Raw genomic sequence first — 22,904 nt, forward strand, 5'->3', positions numbered from 1 at the left:
AGTACCAACAAGTTAGTGCAGGAGAAATGGATAAAATACAAATATGGACAGCTTATTTGGAGACCTCAATGGTACAACACTGCATTGTGCTCACACCAACTATATTAATCACCCTGTGTGTCTTCAGCGACCTCTGACCCTGCTCGCAGGCAGGTCGCGCCACACGCTGCTGTACTGCCTTGGTGTACGGGTGTTTATTTTGCTGTTTATTTTGCTGCACTGCCTTTGACTGCTTGACTGTATTATTCCTGCTGTTGCTTGCCTGTTTTCCTTTCCTCTCCTGCTGGTCTTTGTGGCCCACTTGCCTTCTGTTCCCCCTGCCATATTTCACCCGTTCTTTCCCGCTCTTCCCACCGCTACTTCCCTGCGGCCCTGCCCCTCTGATCTCCCATTCGCTGCCCGCTCCCGCCTCCCAGCTGCTCCTCCCTCCCAGCTCCCCTTATATGGAGGCCACGCAGCGGTGAAAGGAGCGTTCTCTGACCCTGCTCGCAGGCAGGTCACTCCCCACGCCACTGTACTGCCTCGGTGTACTGGTGTTTATTGTGCTGTTTATTTTGCTGCACTACCTTTGACTGCTTGACTGTATTTTTCCTGTTGTTGCTTGCCTGTTTTCCTTTCCCCTCCTGCTAGTCTTGTGCCCCACTTGCCTTCTGTTCCCCCCGCCGTCTGTCACCCTTCTTTTCCCACTCTTCCCGCCGCTACGTCCCTGAGGCCCGCCCCCCTGATCTCCCATTTGCCACCCTGCCTCCCAGCTGCTCCTCCCTCCCAACTCCCCTTATATGGAGGCTGCGCCCCTGCTACCGCCACTACGTCCATCACCGCTACGATGCCAGCACCCTCAGCACACTCAACCCTGGACGACCAAACGCCTGCTTCCTGGCCACCCCAAAGCGCACCCACAGATCTTTCACCTGTCAGAACTGCAGCTTCACCAGCATCCGCCCCGCCAAACTGCAGACCTGGAAAGAGCCCAGCTACCTCAGATGCATCCTCCTCAACACCCGTTCTGCCTGCAAACATACCGTTGAACTCTGGGACCTACTCGACTCAACCTCCCCAGACTTCGCCTTCTTGACAGAGACCTGGCTGAACCCTGCCTCGGCACTCGACATTGCCATAGCCATCCCGGAATGCTACAAGATCACTCGCAGGGACCGCACCAACGGAGTAGGAGGAGGAATCACCATCATCCACAGGAACACTCTCAGAGTCTGGACCAACACCGACGACACCCTCAGCACCACCGAACACCTGCACTATCTGATCCACACTGACCCCAACACCACACTCAGAGGAACCCTCGTCTACAGACCCCCCAGACCCTGACCACAGTTCAGCGACTTCATCACCGACTTCGTTAGCACACACACCCTCGCCTCCACGGAACACATCCTACTCTGTGACCTGAACTTCCACCTTGAGAAACAACGACACCAACACCACCACTGTGATCGACAACCTTGCCAACCTCGGACTCAGACAACTCGTCATAAGTCCCACCCACTCCGCCGGCCACACGCTTGACCCTATCTTCTCCGCAAGCCCCCACGTCTCCTTAAACCACACCACTGAACTCCACTGAACCGACCACCACTGCATCCACTTCACCTTCAAGAAGCCCACCACGTACAACCACACCCAACAGATGCCTCGCTGCTGCTGGAGCAAAGACCAGCTAACCACCTCCCTCGCCCAGAGACCACCCACCGACCCCAACACCACCGCCCGCAACCTCACACAGTGGATCGACGACTGCACCAACACCCTCGCCCCGGTCAGGAAACCCTGCAACAGTCACACCAGCAAGAAAGCCAGCTGGTTCACTGAAGACCTCCAGGCCTCCAATCGAACCTGCTGGAAACTGGAGAAGAACTGGCTCCTTGAACAAACACCGGACAGCTACGCAGCCCACAAGAGCACCACCTGCAGACACCATCACCTCATCAGATCTGCCAAAAGTGCCTCCTTCAAAGACCACCTAGACAACAAGGCACAAAACAGCAAAGAGTTCTTCAACATTGTGAAGGAACTCTCCAACCACAGCTCCAACACCACAACGTCCCACCTTCGCAAAACCTGTGCGACTCGCTGGCCACCTTCTTCCACCGCAAGATCGTAGACACCCACGACAGCTTCAATGCCACGACCGCCCCGACAACCACCGAGACCTCCACCCCCACAACCACCATCTGCACCAACCGCCTGCTCGCCTGGACCAACATCACCGACGACGACACCATCAAGACTATAAACACCATCCACTCTGAATCTCCGTAAGACCCATGCCCATACCACATCTTCAACAAAGCCAGCACAGCCATCGCACCCCATCTCCGGAAAGTCATCAACATCTCCTTCAAGACAGCAACCTTCCTGGAGAGCTGGAAGCACGCCGAGATCAAGGCCTTATTTGACAAACCCAAGGCTGACCCCAATAACCTCAAGAATTTCCGGCCCATCTCCCTGCTCCCGTTCCTGGTGAAGGTCATCGAGATGACCGTCAACAAACAACTGACCCGCTACCTCGCGGAGAACAGCATCCTGGTCCCTTCCCAATCCGGGTTCAGCAGCGACCATAGCACCGAAACTGCCCTCATCGCCGCCACCGATGACATCAGGACCCTGCTAGACAACAGAGAAACAGCGTCCCTCATCCTTCTGGACCTGCCAGCCGCCTTCAACACGGTCTGCCACCGCACACTACGAACACGCCTCCATGACGCCGAGATCCAAGAGAAGGTCTTGGACTGGACCACCTCCTTCCTCACTGGCAGAGCACAGAGAGTACTCCTTCCCCCTTCCGCTCCAAAGCCATCGAGATAATCTGCGGCGTACCCCAAGGCCCATCCAACATCCAACATCGCCCACATCGCCCGACCGCACAGCCTCCACATCATCTCCTATGCTGACGACACCCAGCTGATCCTCTCTCTCACCAAAGACCGCCACACCGCCAGAACCAACCTCCACGAAGGAATGAAGGCCGTCACCGAATGGATGAGGAACAGTTGTCTGAAGCTGGACTTGGACAAGACGGAGGTCCTCATCCTCGGATCCACCCCCTCGGCCTAGGATGACTCCTGGTGGCTGACCACACTGGGAACAGCCCCCACACTCACCGACCATGCAAGAATCCTAGGGGTCATCCTCGACTCCACCCTCTCCATGACTAAGCAGGTCAACGTCGTCTCTTCCTCATGCTTCAATACCCTCCGCATGCTTTGCAGGATCTACAAGTGGATCCCCACCGAAACGAGAAGAACGACCAACCAGGGCCTCATCAGCAGCAGACTAGATTATGGAAACACCCTCTACGCAGGAGCCTCGGCCGAACTCCTGAGACGGCTGCAACACATCCAGAATGCCTCTGCACACCTGATTCCTGACATCCCTCACTGCAGCCACATCACACCCCACCTGAGAGACTTGCACTGGCTCCCCATCAACAAGAGGATAACCTTCAAGCTCCTCACACACACAAAGCACTTCACAACACCGGACCAGTTTATGTCAACGGACGACTCAGCTTCTACACCCCCAGCTGCCAGCTCCGCTCTGCTGACCTCGCCCTCGCCATAGTCCCCCGCATCCAAAGAGCAACCTCCGGCAGCAGATCATTCTCCCACCTCGCCGCAAAGACCTGGAACACCCTCCCCACCCACCTACGGCAGACCCAAGACCTGCTGACCTTCAGAAGACTCCTCAAGACCTGGCTCTTTGAGCAGTAGCAGCATCCCCCACCCACAGCGCCTCGAGACCCTCACGGGTAAGTAGTGCCCTTTACAAATGTTATGGTTGATTGATTGATTGATTGATTGAGCACAACCCTCTGGTGAGACCAGGGCTCTGCATGTGCCAGTTGTAAAAAGCCCCTTCCTTTTAATCTTGCCCAAACAGGCCTCGAACTACGTAACTCTTGTTCCTTGGGGTTAAGCTAGTATCTCTTATGGTGTAGGCAACTAGCCTTTACTGTTCTGAGTGTCTGTCAACAAGTGGATGTGGACCATAGTAGCAGGAGGAGGGATACTAATGCCACTGCCTTAGGGCCATGTTAGAGGGAGAAGGCAGGGTGTGAGAAAGAGAAAAATGTAAGCCACCAATTGTGTGGTGTGTATCTTGTGTGTGCGTAGTGAGGTGGGGCTTGAGTGTCATAGCATGCCTATCACTGGGGATAGATGAAGTTCCATTCCTCATGGGGGCCTATCATCTTTCTTAGCTGTTAGTTTTTCTAGTTATGAGACCAAGGGGCACATTAGGAAGGCGGGGGGACTTTGTCCGCCCGCCACACTAACGGAGGACGGGACCGCCCGCCATAAGGGTGGGGGTCCCGTAGGGGGAATTAGGATGTGCCCGCCACAGCGGCGGGCACATCCTAAATGTTTAGCATTGTGGCGGGCGGTGCACTCTGAACCGCCCGCCACAATGCTAAACATTTCTGAACGCATTTGCATATGCAAAACGGCAGGCACCGCACGGTGCCTGCCGCTTTGCATATGCAAATGTGGAGGGGTACCATAGGTACCCCCCCTGTGGCCCCCACCTCTGACATCACCTGGGGGCCCCGCAGGAGGCCCCCACAGCACACACCGCCTGCCTTTCCGTGGCGGCATTGCCGCCGTGGAAAGGCCCCTTACACCCACCATTGTAATATAGCTGGCGGTGTCCACTGGACACCGTCACCATATTATTCCCTGAGGTTCCAGCCTCGACCACGGTGGGAAAGCGGCGGACGGTCTCTCTGTACACTGCGCTCCCCCCCGCCATCCTAATACGGCGGGGGGGGAATCCGGGCATATGCTGCCCCAAGAGTCTCTTTGTGGTGCATCCCTTTGATGTGTGAGTAGAGAGTGCCAGATCATGACCTCTGCCATTGCCCACTTAAACAGGTCTCATTCCTACAGCTGCATGGAGTGAGGGGTGTCTGGATATTTCCAGAAAATAGCTATCTGTGTCTTACCTTACAAAAAGGCCAGGTCAATTAATTTAATGACGTACTTGCTTCTGCGTGTGCCTACCAATATGCCCAAAATGCATTGTAGAGGGCAAACAGGTAGCGCCCGTCAACTTATGTCCATCAGATTCGATGCCCCCACCATCCAAAATTGGCTCAATAATGGCACAAGCCCATACCAGCTTGCAGACATCCACCTCTAGGCATAGCATATGGAACATCTGGGGTTCACCGATGGAAGCGTCGATGGATTCACCCAGGCGTAAGGTATGTCTGATGTACGTCAATAAATTAGGCATACTTCAAACAAGAGTTTCGAGATACCTTGCATGCATGCTCAGGTGCAGTGATCCACTGTTGATATGTGAGTTCTTGTTCATTTGTCCTTAAGAGCTGGGAAGTTCTTAATTTGTGTTTCTTGTAGTGCTCATTTATAGAATCCAGATTTTCCCTAATGGCAATTTCCATGGATGAGTAGAGTCTATGAGGGCCAGAAGGGTTGTGGTTCTTTCCACTTTGGTCCCCACAATGTTCCTATCTTTGTTTTTGTTACTATCTTGGTCTCAAACGCATTTTTATTGTTGGTGCCACATTGTTCCTCTATGGAAGATCAGTAGGGTTTTATGAACATAAAGGTTCACTAGTGTGGTGAGGCCAGCCTCCCTCCACTGTCTAGTACTTTAGTACTCGGTCACCCTGTGGCGGTCTGGTAAGACTCACAGTGGTAGGCTAGATGAATATGGGGACACCACACGTCTGAATTGAACGTTTCTTTGCTAGTAGCACTTGGCAACTGTGACCGAACAATTAGGGGGTGGAGCGGTCTCCAGCCCATCAATTATTGAGCAGTTTTTTACGTCGTCCTGCATGTTTGCCCACTCTGGTTGGTGCCATCTGATTATTGAGCAGTTTTTTACGTTGTCCTGCATGTTTGCCCACTCTGGTTGGTGCCATCTGATAGCCAATGTATTTGCTAATACAGTTAAAACTCATGATTTGGTGCACCTAATTTGCCACTCCACAGAGGGGTATATAGTTTGCACAGCTCCACCCTATATCTTATGTTCTAATATTTTGTCCCTTGGCATTGTAGCACGTGTAAATTCACAGCTTGCACAGTAGCCTCAATCCTCCACTTATACTCTGCAGATGGAACAAACAAGTTCCAAGTTTGTAACCAGTCAACCTACCATTGGCTTCATGGCATTGTGAAGTATGAGTTTACTGGTAACGATAGGACATAGCAGGCCTAGATGTTCTTGGAATTAATGATCAGGAAGCTACGAACAGTTCTTGTACCAGTTGTGTGAGCAGTCTAGAAGTACAAGGTGAGAAATTCCTGAAACAGAGGAATACTGAAGCTGCTAGTAAAGGTTCCCGCTGATGTTTTGTGATGGAACAGCTATTGTGGATAAGTGGGAAGAGCCCTCAACAACTGTTTTCAATGAGACAGTGCCCAATGGGACTTGTTCTGATTTAGCCATGTAGGATAATAGTGTAGTTTTTTTCTTGTTTTCAAATCCTATTATGTTGACCATTATATGCATTTTAAGGGGCAAAATCTTTGTGTTTTTGGTTAAGGAATAACTGGGCCAAACAGGACAACCTCTACAAAGGTGCTCTATCGTGACATAGCCATACAGTGATATCATGATCAAAGCTGGTTGAAGGTCTGCAAAATGTGTTTAGCATGATCAACTGCAAAGCCATTATGGAATCCAAAGAGGACATAGACTTTGACTTTATCCAACTAAAATATTTCAAGATCCATAAAATTCCAAAGGTAAACCTTCGCAAGCTGTGAACTACCAATACAGATTAGCCACTTACGCTTGAGGATGTATATTCGTTTTCCTCTTTGGTCCCGTTCTGAGCCGGACAACTCCTTAACTGGTATCCAAAGCCACACCTGAGAGTAAATACCTCTCAGCCAGACCTCTGAAGGGTGGTTAATCATTGTCTCAATATTTTTAAAGGTGTTTAGCATAAAGTTTTTTCCTATCGATTTTTTTATTCGTGGGATTTGTCCTTGTTTCATTATTTTCGACTGCTTTAGCCATTTTTCCTCATTTGATGATTTTTTTCTTATTGGATTTTCACATTTTCTTTATATTTGATGTGGTCATTTATTTCTTTGACTGTTGTGTTCCTCGCTTTGTTAAACACAGTACCTCTCACGTTTTCTGTGAAGAGTGCCTTGTTAATTAGGCTATAATTCTAAATGTGAGCCAACATTACACCTATTCAAAGCAACACACATCTGTGGTTACATCTGTTTCTGTAGTGAGGAATACCATCCAGTGATTGAATCAAAACTGCAGTCAACCACTCCGGTTCTCATAGTAACAACAGTAAAATGATTCACTACATAGAACCATGACATGAACTCTGGCTCACTATGATACTTTGTATAGTTAATCAGCGTAGAGACATGGTTAGTTAGCATGTGAGGATTTTGGTGGGTTTCAGAGTGCAATTTCTTTCCAGTTTGGAGCTTGTATTTCCAATCGACAACAACAGAGCTGTAACCCCGAGTCTGCATTATATTCATAATGTTAACAAACAAAATACAGCGAGTTTATTATGCTAAATTCCAGCTTGTGTTGTGTCAAAATGTACTTTTGAACACGTTGTTCTTTATTTAACACATGAATTTATTAAAATGTCACAATACATATGATGTTTTTTCTCTATTCTTCAGCCGTGCATCTTAATGAATAACATTCAACAGTTACGAGTCCAGCTCGAGAAAATGTTTGAAAATATGGGAGGAAAAGAGGTAGGGTACTATATTTCTTATACTTCTCATATGTTTGATCGATAACCTGAGATCATTAGCTACTTACTCCTTTACATAATAAAACATTTAATATTCCATAGAAAATAGAAAAGAAGTGTACTTTCTTCACACAAATATAGTGATCTATAAAGATAAAACTATGTTTCTGTGGTACTTTGAACTTGGTGTTTGATTTTTAAAATCAGATGACATTTATATATAGTGCATGTTCTTTGTATACATACCACTGTTAAATTAAATATTACAACGTTTTGTATGAATTGTGTTTGGTGTGTTGTCTGTAATGTGTCATGTCTTTGTCCAATGCCTTTGACTTGCTTCCCATTGACAAGGAGAAAGAAGGAGCTATTTCTTTCTACAAGGTGTGTAACAGCAAGCATGTTTAATATTCCCCTATCTTACAGTTAAGGATAAGATGCGGGGTATCTGTTTACAATAGAGATGGGCAAACGGGGTTCTTAACTACAAGAAAAGGCTAAATTGGAACAGAATCAAGTGCGACTAGTATCGTGCCAGGCAAACTACAAATTTATTGTAGTGAGTGTGCAATCACGAAGTTGATTTAAATTAAAATTTTGGAATTAAGAAGCAAGTACGTGGAAACCCCCAACTTGGTATTGTGCAAATATGTGCATTCATTCAACTTTAAGTCCGTCGAGATTGTGGTGGTATTGAAGTCAAAATAGACAGCATTAACACATAGTTATAATTAATTGTACAAGAAGTCGAATACAAACGGACATCTGAAGTGGGTTGACAGATAGTATAAATCGGAGGAAAACCAAAAGATAGAACAACGCGTTCATTTTAGATGACTTTGAAACAGTAAAAGTAATGCCCTTACTCTGGAATCTATTGAGAAACAAATAAATATGGAGAATTTCTTTTAACTGAAATGCGCGTTTTAACCGTGAGCAATCATTAATAGTCTGTTACCTCGGCACCTAAGCATGTCATGAAACATTTCTGACTAGGAGGTCACAAACACAGAATGAAAATGCTGTGCACTACTAGATATTTTTCCAGAGTGTGAAGATACATTTGTCTGAAAATAAATCAATTATTTGAATCAGGTGTGCTTGAGGTTTGTGAGGGCCGTTTACTAGGACAGGGGTAGACGTAGACCACACTTCAACCAAGAAGTCGCAAGTCTGAGGAGGCAAGGCTTTGCGTGAGTTTTCCATGGTAAAGATTAAAGTGCCTGGCCGGCCAGCAATGTCAGTTTCCTGCAGTAATTTGCCTATTGGCAGGAAACCATACAGCGGAGAGATGCAGCTACATTTGTAAACCTCTGTGTGAATAAACAGGTAAACGTTTCTTAAGAGAGATGCAGGTCAAAGTGCTCAAGATCAGTGCACCTAGAAGAGGATCGTTCAGAGGGTGGTGCATAACAGAGAAGGAAGTGGTGGAAAGGGTGGGTCTCTGGCTCATTGGCTAATGAACTGTGTAGTGGAGGAGGGAAAACAAGGCCTCACGACTTTGCCTGTTGGTCTGAACCTCAGAGGGTGTGGTGTAACAGGCAATCTGGGAATTGAGGTTCGAGTCTTTTCATTGGCTCAACATCCTGTGATTCTGGGCAAATCACCTGTGCCTGTGGACAACGCTAGAGACACTCACAGATTAGCTGTGCTATTTAAATCCACGTATTAGTTGCCTGAGCCAGCAGCAGTATGGCTGCCTCAGCAGGCTCAGCTTGATCTTTCAGGAGCACACACAGGGCACTGTAACTGGATAGTGTCTTAGACATCTAGATGATTTACAGTATTCATTTTTCTCAGACAGCAGCACAGATGGGAGGAGTGCAGTCATGAAGAATGTATTGCAATTCAAGCACACTACCCTTCCAAAATTAAATGTAGACTGAGTGCATTTTTGTGTTTATGGGATGCACACGGCCGTGCTAATCTACATTGATTTTTAAGTCTGGCAGGCCAGTGTAGCTGTTGCCGAACCTGAAGCTTTCAGGGTACTACTGAGCTAGGGGCATAGGCACTGCCCCAACATGTTGTTTTCTCTGAGAACAGGTTTTGATTGGCCATATCTGTGTACTTCAACTCAAATCACTGCCTGTATTGCACTGTGTGGCTTGTAGCAAAACACATACTCGTGAAACAATGCAAGCTTTACTCTTAAAACAGCTTGAAGAGTTATCTGGAAGTGCTAATTTTTTAACCATTTTTCACCACCACTGTATCACGAATGTAAGCCAAGTCTGAACTTCACTTATGATTGAAAGTGTTGCTGAAGAAAAAAAATATTAAAAGCTTCACTTTTGCACAATTGCACCAAAGACTAAAGGCCTAGTACTTTTCATCATCACGTTAAATTAAGGCACTTCATGGTTTCTTTTGGTTTCGAAATTCAGTAAGATCTGTCTATAAGAGCAATCAAATTCTTGTTCCCGATGCCCATCGCTATTTACATTGTAAACTTGGATTTAGCCATGTATCAAATACATGAAGCAGATCCAATATCCTGAAACTATGTTGTAGAATCCAGTGTGCAGCATGAATGTTCCACCAGACGCTAAACATACCTGGCTCGACATGTCTCAGTTAATAGTGTTTTGAACATTGTTTAGGAAGGGAAACGAAAAACATAGGAGCAATACATGTTTTGAATTACTGAAGCACATAGTCCTTTGATGCAGCCAATATATTCGTTTAGACGAATTAGAACATTTCAATTAAATGCCTTGTGTCTGTATTTGATTGAACAGTAGAGCAATTTGCTCAAAACAAGCTTGATAAAGATGATTTAAGCCTGATTAGATTTCAGTGTAATTCTCAAGATGTTTACACAACGATGAGCATATCTAAGTATGGGCTATTTTGTAATTACCGTGTGCATTTATGAAAAGAGTTAAGCATAACATGAATACTTGGGTGTGTCACAGCAGCTCATAAATACGAAAATATATGGTTATGTTCAAAACGTGTATTAACATTTTTTATTAGCTGCCTTTTTCCACTAGGTAGTAATCTGGATAACATCTGTATATAGTACGTCCATTAGTAAAGCTTATTTCAGTATTATGATGTATCACAATTAACCATGTCCTAGCATGACCGAACGATCATAATGAATTTTAGAAGAACAACGTTAAGTGCATAAGCTTTTTCATAACAGGAATAATTCATATAAATGTCTCGTTATTCGGTGTCTGGAATCGAGCCTATGGACATGTTTATTTTTCTACATTTTTTAACCTTTGCACTTTGTCCTGTAATAGTTGCATAATTAGATAAGGAAAATCCTCTGTCGTAGAAATCCTGTATTAAATAGGGCACTACTATAGGATGGGTGGGATGTGATAGCATTGCGTTGCATTGCGTTGTGCGCTGTCCCGGTGCTTGGATGGATGTTCGTTCTACTGGTCTGACAATTACTAGTATTCATTGACTTTAAACCACATTGCTTGGAAATGGAAAATCATATTTTGTAGCTACATATCTGGACCACTCCACTATGTTTATCGACATCTGGCTGTCATAGTCATTAGGTTTTCAGATTCCATGTACTTTATGTGATGCCTTTTCTCTCTATTGATGTATTTACCCACTAACTGGAGCAGTTTGGTTTCATCCTGATTTGCTTTTCAACGCTGTTCATCCTACTGCTCACATCTGAAGCTATTGTTTCTTTTCTTTATATCATTTGTGATGTTGCTTTTCATGGGAGTGAATATCCTCTCTCTCTCTCTCTCTCTCTCTCTCTCTCTCTCTCTCTCTCTCTCTCTCTCTCTCTCTCTCTCTCTCTCTCTCTCAATCTCTCTCCTGCTGTTTCCACTCTAGACTTCACTCTCTTCGCCACTGTCTCTCTCCTATCCCAGTCATCCTCTGTTCAACTCCACGGCTTGTCAATTGCCTCAGTTTCTTCTCCCCCTGAAACATAAAGGACTGCTGCAGCCGCTGTTTTCAGTCACTGCTCTAAGCTTTGCCAATGTTTACTTGATTGTGGAAGCATTGACAAAACCTATAGTGGCAGGTGGCCATTTTGAAATCATAATCTTTACAATGCCAAAATAGCTGCCATCCTGTAATTACAGTAAATAATGTGTACCCATCTTAAACAATTATTTGTTGTACTTCCTAGATGGCAAAACCTGTAGCAGTGTCAAGCTATCTAAGAATGGTATTTTCTATACTTCCAAGATGGCCGCCAAGTTGCATATTAACACAGTGCATCAGCAAACATGGAGGTATAAAAATTATTATCGAAGATTGTCAAACATTATTTTTTATTTTCTCAGATTGTTGCCATGTTACGTGTGACGGCTGTCTTGGATTTTTAGAAAACATAGTTCTAAAATTGCTGTCTGCTGCTACAGGATTATCGTATGTAAGATGTTAGAGCTGTTTTACAAGAATTTCTAAACTGAGGTCGATCTGCTTTGCAAATGCTTGATCCTATTTGCTATACACTTAGTCTGTACCCAGATTTGTGCTTCAAAGCAACACAAGTTTCTACGGTAGGAAGTAGATTTGACTTGTCATGAATATTTCTGAACTGAGGAATATTTTTAGATAGATTATATAGCCTATTGCTATATAGGCTCCACGTTTTGAGGCTGTTTGGTTTTGAAGGCTATGCTGCACAAATTAATATATCTTGTAATACATACAGTAGTGTTTTTCCTCTTTACCACTCATCTTCATTATTGAGCACTCTATCTTGGTCTTAGAATGACTGTCAGGGCCTTTGCTGACAAACCTCCATCTGATACCATGCACAACATGCATAACAGGTGACCACCTGGACCAGCTTCAGTACGGTCGCTCCACCACGCTCCTCCTGTGCTTCAGCTGCAAAGCTCCCTGGTATCGTTTTCAGCGCGCTGATCACTGAACTGCTGCTATCTTAGTATTTTAGCACCTCACTCGCATAGCGCCTCTGTTAATTTCCTGCCTCTCTCAGCGCGACCTCGCTCAGGCTATTGGGTTCACTATTGGCTTGTCTGCGCATGTGATATCCAGACTACTGCTCACTTGATAGTCTGTAATTGTGTTTATTTCATCAGCGCTTGTGTTCAGATTGTGCTTATTGTTAACTCGCTGTATTTTTTGTATGTGATACCCCTGCCTGCCTTTCCCTCGGACCCTCCATTTTGTTGTTGTTGATCTCCCCTGACCCGCCCCTCAGCCACACTACCGCCTCCCTGCTGCCCCTCCCACCCACGTTCATCGAGCCTTCCTCTCTCCCAGCCTAACTGTGACCACCTGGACCAGCTTCAGTACGGTCCCTCCACCACGCTCCTCCTGTGCTTCAGCTGCAAAACTCCCTGGTATCGTTTTCAGCGCGCTGATCACTGAACTGCTGCTACCTTAGTATTTTAGCGCCTCACTCGCATAGCGCCTCTGTTAATTTCCTGCCTCTCTCAGCGCGACCTCGCTCAGGCTATTGGGTTCACTATTGGCTTGTCTGCGCATGTGATATCCAGACTACTGCTCACTTGATAGTCTGTAATTGTGTTTATTTCATCAGCGCTTGTGTTCAGATTGTGCTTATTGTTAACTCGCTGTATTTTTTGTATGTGATACCCCTGCCTGCCTTTCCCTCGGACCCTCCATTTTGTTGTTGTTGATCTCCCCTGACCCGCCCCTCAGCCACACTACCGCCTCCCTGCTGCCCCTCCCACCCTCCGCCCCCTCCACTGTCCATTAATGTCAGATGGTCCCACGCGCAGCGTCCACGCGCTACGGCCGCGCCGAAGGTGCGCCAAAGGTAAGCCCGTCTACGCCCGTCCGCGCCTGGACCGTGCCCAGCGCCACACCCCCTGGCCCTCGCATTACCCAACCCTCCCGCATCACTTACGACGCCTCCACCCTCCTAGCCCTTAACCCCGGCCGCTCCCCCATCTGCGTCCAAGCCGCTCCTGGACTCACCCATGGACCCTTCTCTTGCAACTCCTGCAAGTTCGACGGCACCAAATCCAGCTCATCATCCACCAACACCACTCAGAGACCTGACACCAACCACCTAAAATGCATCCTGCTCAACACCCGCTCTGTCCACAGACACGCCATCGACCTCTGGAATCTACTTGACACCATCTCACCAGACGTCGCCTTCCTAACAGAAACATGGATGAACGCCTCCTCAGCCCCAGACATCACCATTGCCATCCCGGACTACTACAAGATCATCCGTAAGGACCGCACCGACCAAACAGGAGGAGGCATCGCTATCGTCCATAAGAACTCCATCCGCATCTCAACCAGCTCTGACGCCAACCTCGTCAACGCCGAACACCTCCACTTCCAGATCCACATTGACCCCAAAACCACACTCAGAGGCACCCTCCTCTACCGACCTCCAGGACCCCGCGCACAATTCAGTGACGACATCACTGACTTTATCACCCCACACACCCTCCCCTCCGAGGACTACATTCTATTGGGAGACCTCAATTTCCACCTGGAAAAGAGCAACGACAGCAGCACTACCACCCTTCTGGACAATTTTGCCAACCTCGGACTCAAACAACTGGTCACTACCCCCACCCACATTGCTGGCCACACACTAGACCCTATCTTCACTTCCAGCAAACATGTCTCCTTCAGTCACACCACAGCTCTTCACTGGACGGACCACAGCTGCGTTCACTTCACATACAATAAGTCCACAATCTACAACCATCCTCAACCCACCATGCGAAGAAACTGGAACAAAATCACCATCAACCAAATCTCCTCATCGCTTCTTCAAAACCCTCCGGCCCACTCCTCAAACCCCGACCAAGCAGCCACTAACCTCACCCAATGGATATCCAACAGCGCCGACATCCTAGCCCCACTGAAAAAACGTCAAAGCAAACAAGGCAGCAAAAACGCCTCCTGGTTCAACGATGATCTTAAGAAATCAAAGAAGCTCTGTCACTCCCTCGAGAAGGCCTGGAAAAAAGACCCAAACTCCAGCACCAGGGACGCCTCCAACAACGCTATCCGCATACACCACCAACTAATCCGATCTGCCAAGAAAGCCGCATTCAAAGACCGACTAAACAACAACGCCCACAACAGCAAGGAACTATTCAACATCGTCAAAGAATTCACCAACCCATCAGCCAACTCCAACGACATCACCCCTTCCCAAGCCCTTTGCGACTCCCTAGCTGCTTTCTTCCACAACAAAATCGCGGACATCCACAACAGCTTCGACAACCGACCCGGAGACCAACCCACCCAACCTTCTGCAGGACCTTCACCCCCCCTGAACATTCTCAACGACTGGAACCCAATCTCCACTGAGGACACCATCCGCCTGATGAACTCCATCCACTCAGGATCCCCAACTGACCCATGCCCTCATCACATCTTCAACAAAGCAGACTCCATCATAGCACCACACCTCCGAGATGTCATCAACTGCTCCCTCAACTCCGCCACCTTCCCAGAAAGCTGGAAACACGCAGAACTCAGCGCCCTTCTGAAAAAACCCACAGCTGACCCCACCGAACTCAAAAACTACCGCCCCATCTCGCTTCTTCCATTCCCGGCCAAAGTCATAGAGAAAGCTGTCAACAACCAACTCGCCGCCTTCCTCGAAAGCAACAAATCCCTTGACTCCTCACAGTCCGGCTTCCGAGCCAAACACAGCACTGAGACCGCACTCATCGCTGCAACTGACGACATTCGAACTCTACTGGACAACGGAGACACAGTCGCCCTCATCCTCCTCGATCTCTCCGCTGCCTTCGACACAGTCTGCCACAGCACCCTTCTACATCGCCTCAGTAACGTCGGAATCCAAGGAAAAGCACTTGAATGGATCACCTCGTTCCTCACCGGAAGAACCCAGAGAGTCCGCCTCCCACCATTCAAGTCAGAGGCCACTGAAGTCATTTGTGGCGTGCCACAAGGATCTTCTCTCAGCCCCACCCTCTTCAACATTTACATGAGCCCCCTTGCGACCATCGTTCGCCAACACAACCTCAACATCATCTCCTACGCTGACGACACTCAATTGATCCTCTCTCTCACCAAAGACCCTAACACCGCCAAAACCAACTTACACGAAGGAATGAAAGAAGTAGCCGAGTGGATGAAGCACAGCCGTCTGAAACTGAACTCCGACAAAACAGAAGTCCTCATCTTAGGCACCTCCCCCTCCGCCTGGGACGACTCTTGGTGGCCAGAGGCCCTTGGAAAAGCACCCATACCGACAGACCACGCACGGAACCTGGGCGTCATCCTGGACTCCTCACTCTCGATGACCAGACAAGTCAACGCCGTTTCATCATCTTGTTTCAACATTCTTCGCATGCTCAAAAAAACATTCCGCTGGATCCCCACCGAAACTAGAAAAACGGTCACCCACGCACTGGTCACTAGCCGCCTGGACTACGGAAACACCCTCTACGCCGGTACCACCGCAAAACTCCAGAAAAAACTCCAACGCATCTAGAACGCTTCAGCCAGGCTCATACTAGACATCCCGCGTAAAGAACACATCTCTGATCACCTGAAAAACCTCCACTGGCTCCCCGTAAATAAGAGGATTACTTTCCGCCTCCTAACACACGCACACAAAGCACTTTACGAACTTGGACCTGAATGCCTCAACACACGACTATCCTTCTACACCCCCTCCCGTCAGCTACGATCCTCCAACCAAGCTTTTGCCACTGTACCTCGCATCAACAGAACCACCATGGGAGGCAGATCCTTCTCCTACCTGGCAGCTAAAACCTGGAACTCTCTCCCTACTCACCTTCCCCTCACTCCGAACCACCTAGCATTCAGAAAGCAACTTAAAACTTGGATATTCGACAAGTAATTCCCCACCCCCCCTCAAGCGCCTTGAGACCCTATGGGTATGTAGCGCGCTATATAAATCTCTTGACTTGACTTGACTTGACATAACATGAGATTTTATTTACTTGTTGGGAAGACAAGCTGTCCACGTGATATTTATGTAATCTGTATTATGCTTTCGATTGCCCCTCATGATATTTGCATATATACATTGTTATGAAGAATAATAGTATTTCTTCTGCGTTAATGATGAAATTCTATTTTAGATCCTGCAATTATTGTCCCGGGAATGTGGACATAATACATAAAAGAAGATGACAGAATTTGTGAAAATAAAGTTTGTATTGATTTTGTGTGATACTGTTGTAAATGGAGTCTGCCCATTCAGTATGGCAGAATTTTTTTGCTTTGGATCATCCGGTTTTTGGACGTTTATAGTGGGTGAGTCTCAGAACCTGGGTCTCACTCCCTGTAGTCTCATGGTAAATGGACTGCACATGTTTACCTCCTGTGTCTGCCTTTTTAGATAAGGCCACTCCAATGCAGCTAGAGTGAGGGGCTCTGGGCTGGTTACATGTGAACACATGTGTACTTATGTGATATGGGTTCAGGCTGCACGTGAGAGACTACAGTCATACGAAGCCTGGTTGCTGCAAAAATGTAAAGTGCCTGTGTCAGATTTAAACTGCAAATTACACCTGACAAAATGAATAATTTTATAAATTCCACTTTTAGAAAGTTAGTGAAAGCATACATTGCCCCAGTCAACCATAAAGTCTTGCTTTTTAGCAAATATACCTCGTGTTTATTTTGGGTATATACATCCAATAATTCAATCTACCTTCACATAAGTCATGTGTTCCCTATGTCTCATAGGAGACGTATTGAGGTTAATCTCCTTTAAAGAACAAAAAACATTGCTTCAAATATCAATAGTGAATCTTTTTTTGTATCTCTTGTTTCTCTGTTCAATTACACATGAATAAATCATATAGTCGCAAAACAAACTTCACAATTGGAAATCGAAAGTAAGTGTCATAAAGACATAAGTGGAACTTCTTACAATATTATTCAGCAGATTGAATCTGAGAAGCGTATTCATCTGAAGAAAAAAACAAATTTGAATCACTCTGCATAGGGAGGTATTACTGAAAAATTTAGAAGCAGGCACAATCCCTCAAGGATTACAAGTGAGAAACATACTGGTAAACTTCACAGATGATCCCAGACATTTCATCATACTCTGACAGGGCAAATGAATCAGAACCTACAACTTCACATTTTTAAGGTCAACTAGGCTCAGGTTTTATAGCGAGAGGCCAAGGCCAAGGCAGGAACAGAGGGCGAAGATGGGAGAGACCCAATCAATGAATGGGGGGAAATCACAACAAGGAGACAAATGGGGGAACCAGAACTGATACCAATTATAATTTGTCATCAAGAGCATTTGACCCACACAAATGAAATCTACTAAGAAAAGGTTTAACTTTTGTGGCAACAACACGCCCAGACTTTGGGGCCGATTAGGATGGCGGACGGACTTTGCCCGTCCGCCATCCCTGTGGAAACGGGACCATCTGCGATGTGAGCGGCGGTCCCGCCATGGCAATTATGATGCGCCCGCCACACTGGTGGGCGCATCATGCATTTCTAACATTGCGGCGGGCGGTGCTGAAATCACCGCCCGCCGCAATGTTAAAAATGCAGGCATGCATTTGCATACACACCGCGCGGTGCCTGCCGCTTTGTGTAAGCAAATGCAGGGGGGTACCACAGGTGTCCACTCCCCCTTTACCATGGGGGCCCGTAGAGGCCCCCAAAGTAAAGACAGCATGCCTTTCTGTGAGGCATCTACAGGAGGCCATCCTAATATGGCTGGCGGCCATATGAACCCTTTTCCGCCCCGGCCGCAAGGCGACCGGGGTGGAAAAGCGGCGGACGGTGTTTCCGTCCGCCGGTTCCCCCCGCCATTGTAATATGGCTGGGGGGGAATAGGTGGCGGTCAGTCACGTATGACGGACGGATCGCCACCACCTGCATGGCGGTGGCGATCCGTCCGCCATCCTAATCGGCCCCATAGTACGGACCAGAATGGAATTGTTCCATTTCTTTAGGACATTACACTTGAAAGACATTGTTGTGAATCAAGAAATACCTTAAACATTTACTCCTTCTGATTTGAAAAGACCTTCAACTTTTTATGCATTTTCCCCGACCATGCTGAATGAATTGCTTACCTTTGAAAAGACAGTTTTAAAAGAGCTGGATTGGATTGAATGCAAAAATAAATTCACTAGGAATAATCTGCCTAAAGAAGAATATCATGCTCTTCTTGGTCCAAAAAAGAGTGAGATCATAAAAAATCTACAGGCATAGGTTTGTGCCTGGCTAAATGTTTATTTTGCCAGATCTGAATGACGGTTTAAATTGAACACACAGGCTGCAATGGCAGATCTGAGACTTGTTTAAAGTGCTTTTTAAGTGGGTGGCACAATCAGTGCTGCAGACCCACTAGTAGCATTTAATGTATAGGCCCTGGGCCCAGATAGTGCCACTTTACTAGGGATTTAAAGGTAAACCGAATATGCCAAATGGGTATAATCCAATTCCAGCATGTTGTGAGGAGAGAGCACAAGCACTTTAGAACTGGTTAGCGGTGGTAGAGCGCTCAGATTCCAAAAGCCCACAAAAATGAAATCAGCAAACAGAAGTGTTGAAGGCAAAACATTAGGGGGAAAACCAAGGCAATGATGCCAGGCCTAACACACTCATAAAGACAGTAGAACATATTTTAAACAATTCATTCTCAATAAGCATAACAATAGGTTACGCAGTGGGAAGTACATTTTGCATTAAAACAGAGGCAACCAAAAACTCACTAATCATTTGTTCTTTATAAAGCTTCATATAGTAACAAAACTACAGTGGTATTTGTGTGTAATCCATAATGATAATGGCCAACAACCACTAGTTTAACAAAGGCCCAACCTCTGATTGTGTTGACTTTGGAGTATTTACAGCTCTGTACATGAGTTATAGATGCATACTTGAGCAGCAAAGGTAAAGGATTAAAAACAGTATGAACACCATCGAGGTAATTATGATGGTTTATTGCAAAAAAATAGACCATTAGTCATGGTGGGGGATCCCATCAGGATGGTATCAAATTATATATCAAGGATATTTTTGATTTTCAAGTCAAGAAACGCAATCTTTAGAAGGTAACATATTTTCATTTCCCACAAGTAGTAAAGGTGCTGTTTATCACTATTATCTTAAAAAATACAGATAAGACCATTTATAAAGATGAAGGCATCCGAATAGAATGTTTCAAAATCATACATTCAGGAGTCTTCCCGAAAAGTACATAAAGAGTGTTGTATACTGAGGAAGGGGCGTTTTTAATGGATTGTTATTAAGTATTGTTTATGTGATTTTAGTACTGGTGGTGTTGGCTTGGAAGTGACGGAAAGAGAGAGTCTCATAGTAGAGTTTTGGGGAGGGTGTGGTTTATGGTAGGTGTCCTGCAAATAGATGGACATTTTCATCCGCAGCCTGTGCAGGTAACAGCAGTGGGGTGGTGGGGCCGCATGGGGGAATTTCGAGGGACGATGCAGAGGGGAAATTAAATAAATAAATCACTTTCCCTCAGCATCGTCCCTCAAAATCCCCCCGCATGCGGCCCCACCGCTGTTACCTGCATAGACCGCAGCTGATCATTTTACAAATCTGTTGGTGGAGGGCAGCTTTGTTCAATATTTGAAAGGATGATGCAAATGTAATGTGAAGCAGTTGTCCCCAAAGGAATCTGTGGGCTGTTTTGACCTTTTGCATTCATGTTTGTGTACAGCATGAACTTCCTGACAGAGCTAAAAGCATTCAGATTCAGAGAGCATGGTATACTGTTCACTATAATAGACTTTCTGAAAGCATTGTCCTTATATATCACAACAACGTACCACATGGCCAGGTGATGCTTTTATGTCTTTACGTATTTAAAAGGCTTTGTGAAACAGACCCTAAATCTCATTTTGTGACTGGAAAAAAGTTATAAGTAGGGGTGTCTGGGACACCATAGTTTGTGATCTGCTAAGCAGCCAGCTGTCTGTCTGTGACCAATACTTGGGCTTAACCTGCTAGTCTCTCTGCTGGGTGAGGGGCTATCACCCAGGGAAACAAAGATCACCTGCCCTGACGTCTGGAGCACTAGAATCTGCCCACTCACCAAGCCCAGTGTGCCCGTGAGGGAGAGGAATGTGTAAGTGGGAGCGAGATCTTGAGAGGAGCCCAGACGAGTGGAGCTCCTGAGTGAGGTGTGAAGAGCTGTGTTGCCCATGTGCCGCGTTCTGAGGCTTGGCAACCCCAAATACTGATCCAGCGGCCTATAGAAAATATATCATAAACAACGCTACCCAACTTCATAACCTATAAACAAAATTCTATACTAAATATGGACCCATTTATAAACCTGACATATTTTGGGCCTACTGAATCAGGTGGTCAGATTAAATCTATATACACATTATTTACAAAATATATACAATTTATACATCTGCGGAAAGAATATTGTCATTAGAATAAAACCTAACCATTTAAACGACCACCATTGGCGACGTGATCTAGCTAATAGTAACCCGCACTTCTGAATAACCAAGACCAGCTTGTTTGTCAAAAGTAAGAATTTATTTACTAAATTATGGTATATAAGTTGATAGTTTTATAAATAAATTTTATTAGCAATAAAGCAAGCATGATTGTAAAGAAACGTGAGAAAAATACAATTTAAGCAAGTGAATCAAAATTAAAGTAAATATTTAAAGTTTAGCATTCCTAAAACCTAAGTCCCTAACTGAACTAAATAGATAGAAATTAAAGTAAAGTTCTTTGAGGATTCTTACGTGCTCCAAGCAAAGTCCGACAGCACTTCACCCTCATCGGAAAGTCAGAAAGCAGCAGCCAGCCCATCCCTAAGGGCATGACTTTTTATACCTTTCTACGCTAACTAAACTACGCAAAGGAAAGTTTTCAGAAATCTTCGACGTCCCATTGGCTGAGAGTGACAAGTGACATGTCACCCACATTTCAAATGTTCCATTAGGTCACTTTTCTTAAGGACCATTGTCTTTTCTGTGTGCAACCAGGAGCTTCCTAGGTTTGCTACAAATGTCTCATTGCTTCCAATTGACTTCCGCGGATGCCAAGTTAAGGACTGACAAAATGTTCTTTTTCGACCTTGGCCATGTCCGACAGAATGATGATAGCACGTCAGCTTTTGCTTTGTGAACGCAGCTTTTGACGAATATTTTATTTCAGAATGGGCGTCTCGTGACTTTTGCAGAAATAAAATTCAACTTTTTGTAGCTCGAGCAGGCTAGGCCCAAAAGCAGGCAACTTATGCTTTCTAGTATAAAACAAACACAAGAAAAGTATTAATGTAAGAAATAATGTAGATTCTGTATCCACCCCAAGATTTACTAATTAATTAACCCACCCGATTAATCTAATGTTACCTAGCCAATGCAAACAAATAAAGCAGCGTTTATATCTACCAGTCTCCGATAATCCATGAGACTTATATGCACCTAGAATAGTGGAAATGACATCACACAGACAAGGAACAGCAAAACAAGCACATGCTTCTTTTAAGTTTGCAGCAGTTAGTAATGACAAAAACGAAAACAATAATTTATTTTATTATTTTGCACGAACAAAAAAAGATGCAACAATTATGCACGTTTATGAGCACACATGTTAGTCCCCCCATGTGTAAAGTTTAATCTAAGTTGTATTAGCACGACATATCACAAATCATTAATATTATTATTCATGTTATGGAAATGTGACTTCACGAGTTTAAACAAAATTTTGTTTTCTATCTCGCTCCATCAACTCCCTCATCTGGTGATTAACAAATCACCACACCTGCACTCAAAATTTTGGTAAATTAAATTTCTAAGAAATCGATTCAAATTCATTTGTATCAGTAAACCTAAAAGTCTGTTTCTGCATAATCTTTGGAATTAGCATAACGCTCTCTATGTAACTCCTGTAATTCAATCTCCCTTTCTTCTTCTTTTCTAAGTTTATAGATTCTTTTCTTTTCTTTCAACTGTTTCTTTCTCTTATGTAACAAACAACCTATTTTGGTCAAAATAAAAATGAATACTATTATAATCAAAGGTGCCAAAATCTTGCCAAGAATTGAACTTCCGATATCATGAAACCAGTTTTTAATTGCTTGAAACCTTTTTGAAAGTTTCCCTGTAAAATCATCTTCTTCTAAAGGAATTATCTCTGAATGCATTTGTGTAATATTCTTAATGTACATTTCAATATTCTTACTTTCGTCAGGTATATATGTACAACAATGTTGTACATGTAAAATGCCACAGACTCC

At 45.4% G+C, this 22,904-nt stretch overlaps 1 protein-coding gene across 1 annotated transcript in view; it reads left to right on the plus strand.

The window, feature by feature from the left end:
- The window catches only part of UNC13C (unc-13 homolog C), a 1,503,140-nt gene that overhangs the window by 1,173,964 nt on the left and 306,272 nt on the right, over nt 1–22,904 (plus strand). The window contains exon 23 of the mRNA XM_078684856.1: nt 7,653–7,730. Within this exon, the coding sequence (XP_078540982.1) occupies nt 7,653–7,730 (78 nt within the window). The remainder of the gene's footprint in view (nt 1–7,652; nt 7,731–22,904) is intronic.

Source organism: Lissotriton helveticus, chromosome 3_2 (assembly GCF_964261635.1).
Source record: "Lissotriton helveticus chromosome 3_2, aLisHel1.1, whole genome shotgun sequence".
NCBI classification, from domain to species: Eukaryota; Metazoa; Chordata; class Amphibia; order Caudata; family Salamandridae; genus Lissotriton; species Lissotriton helveticus.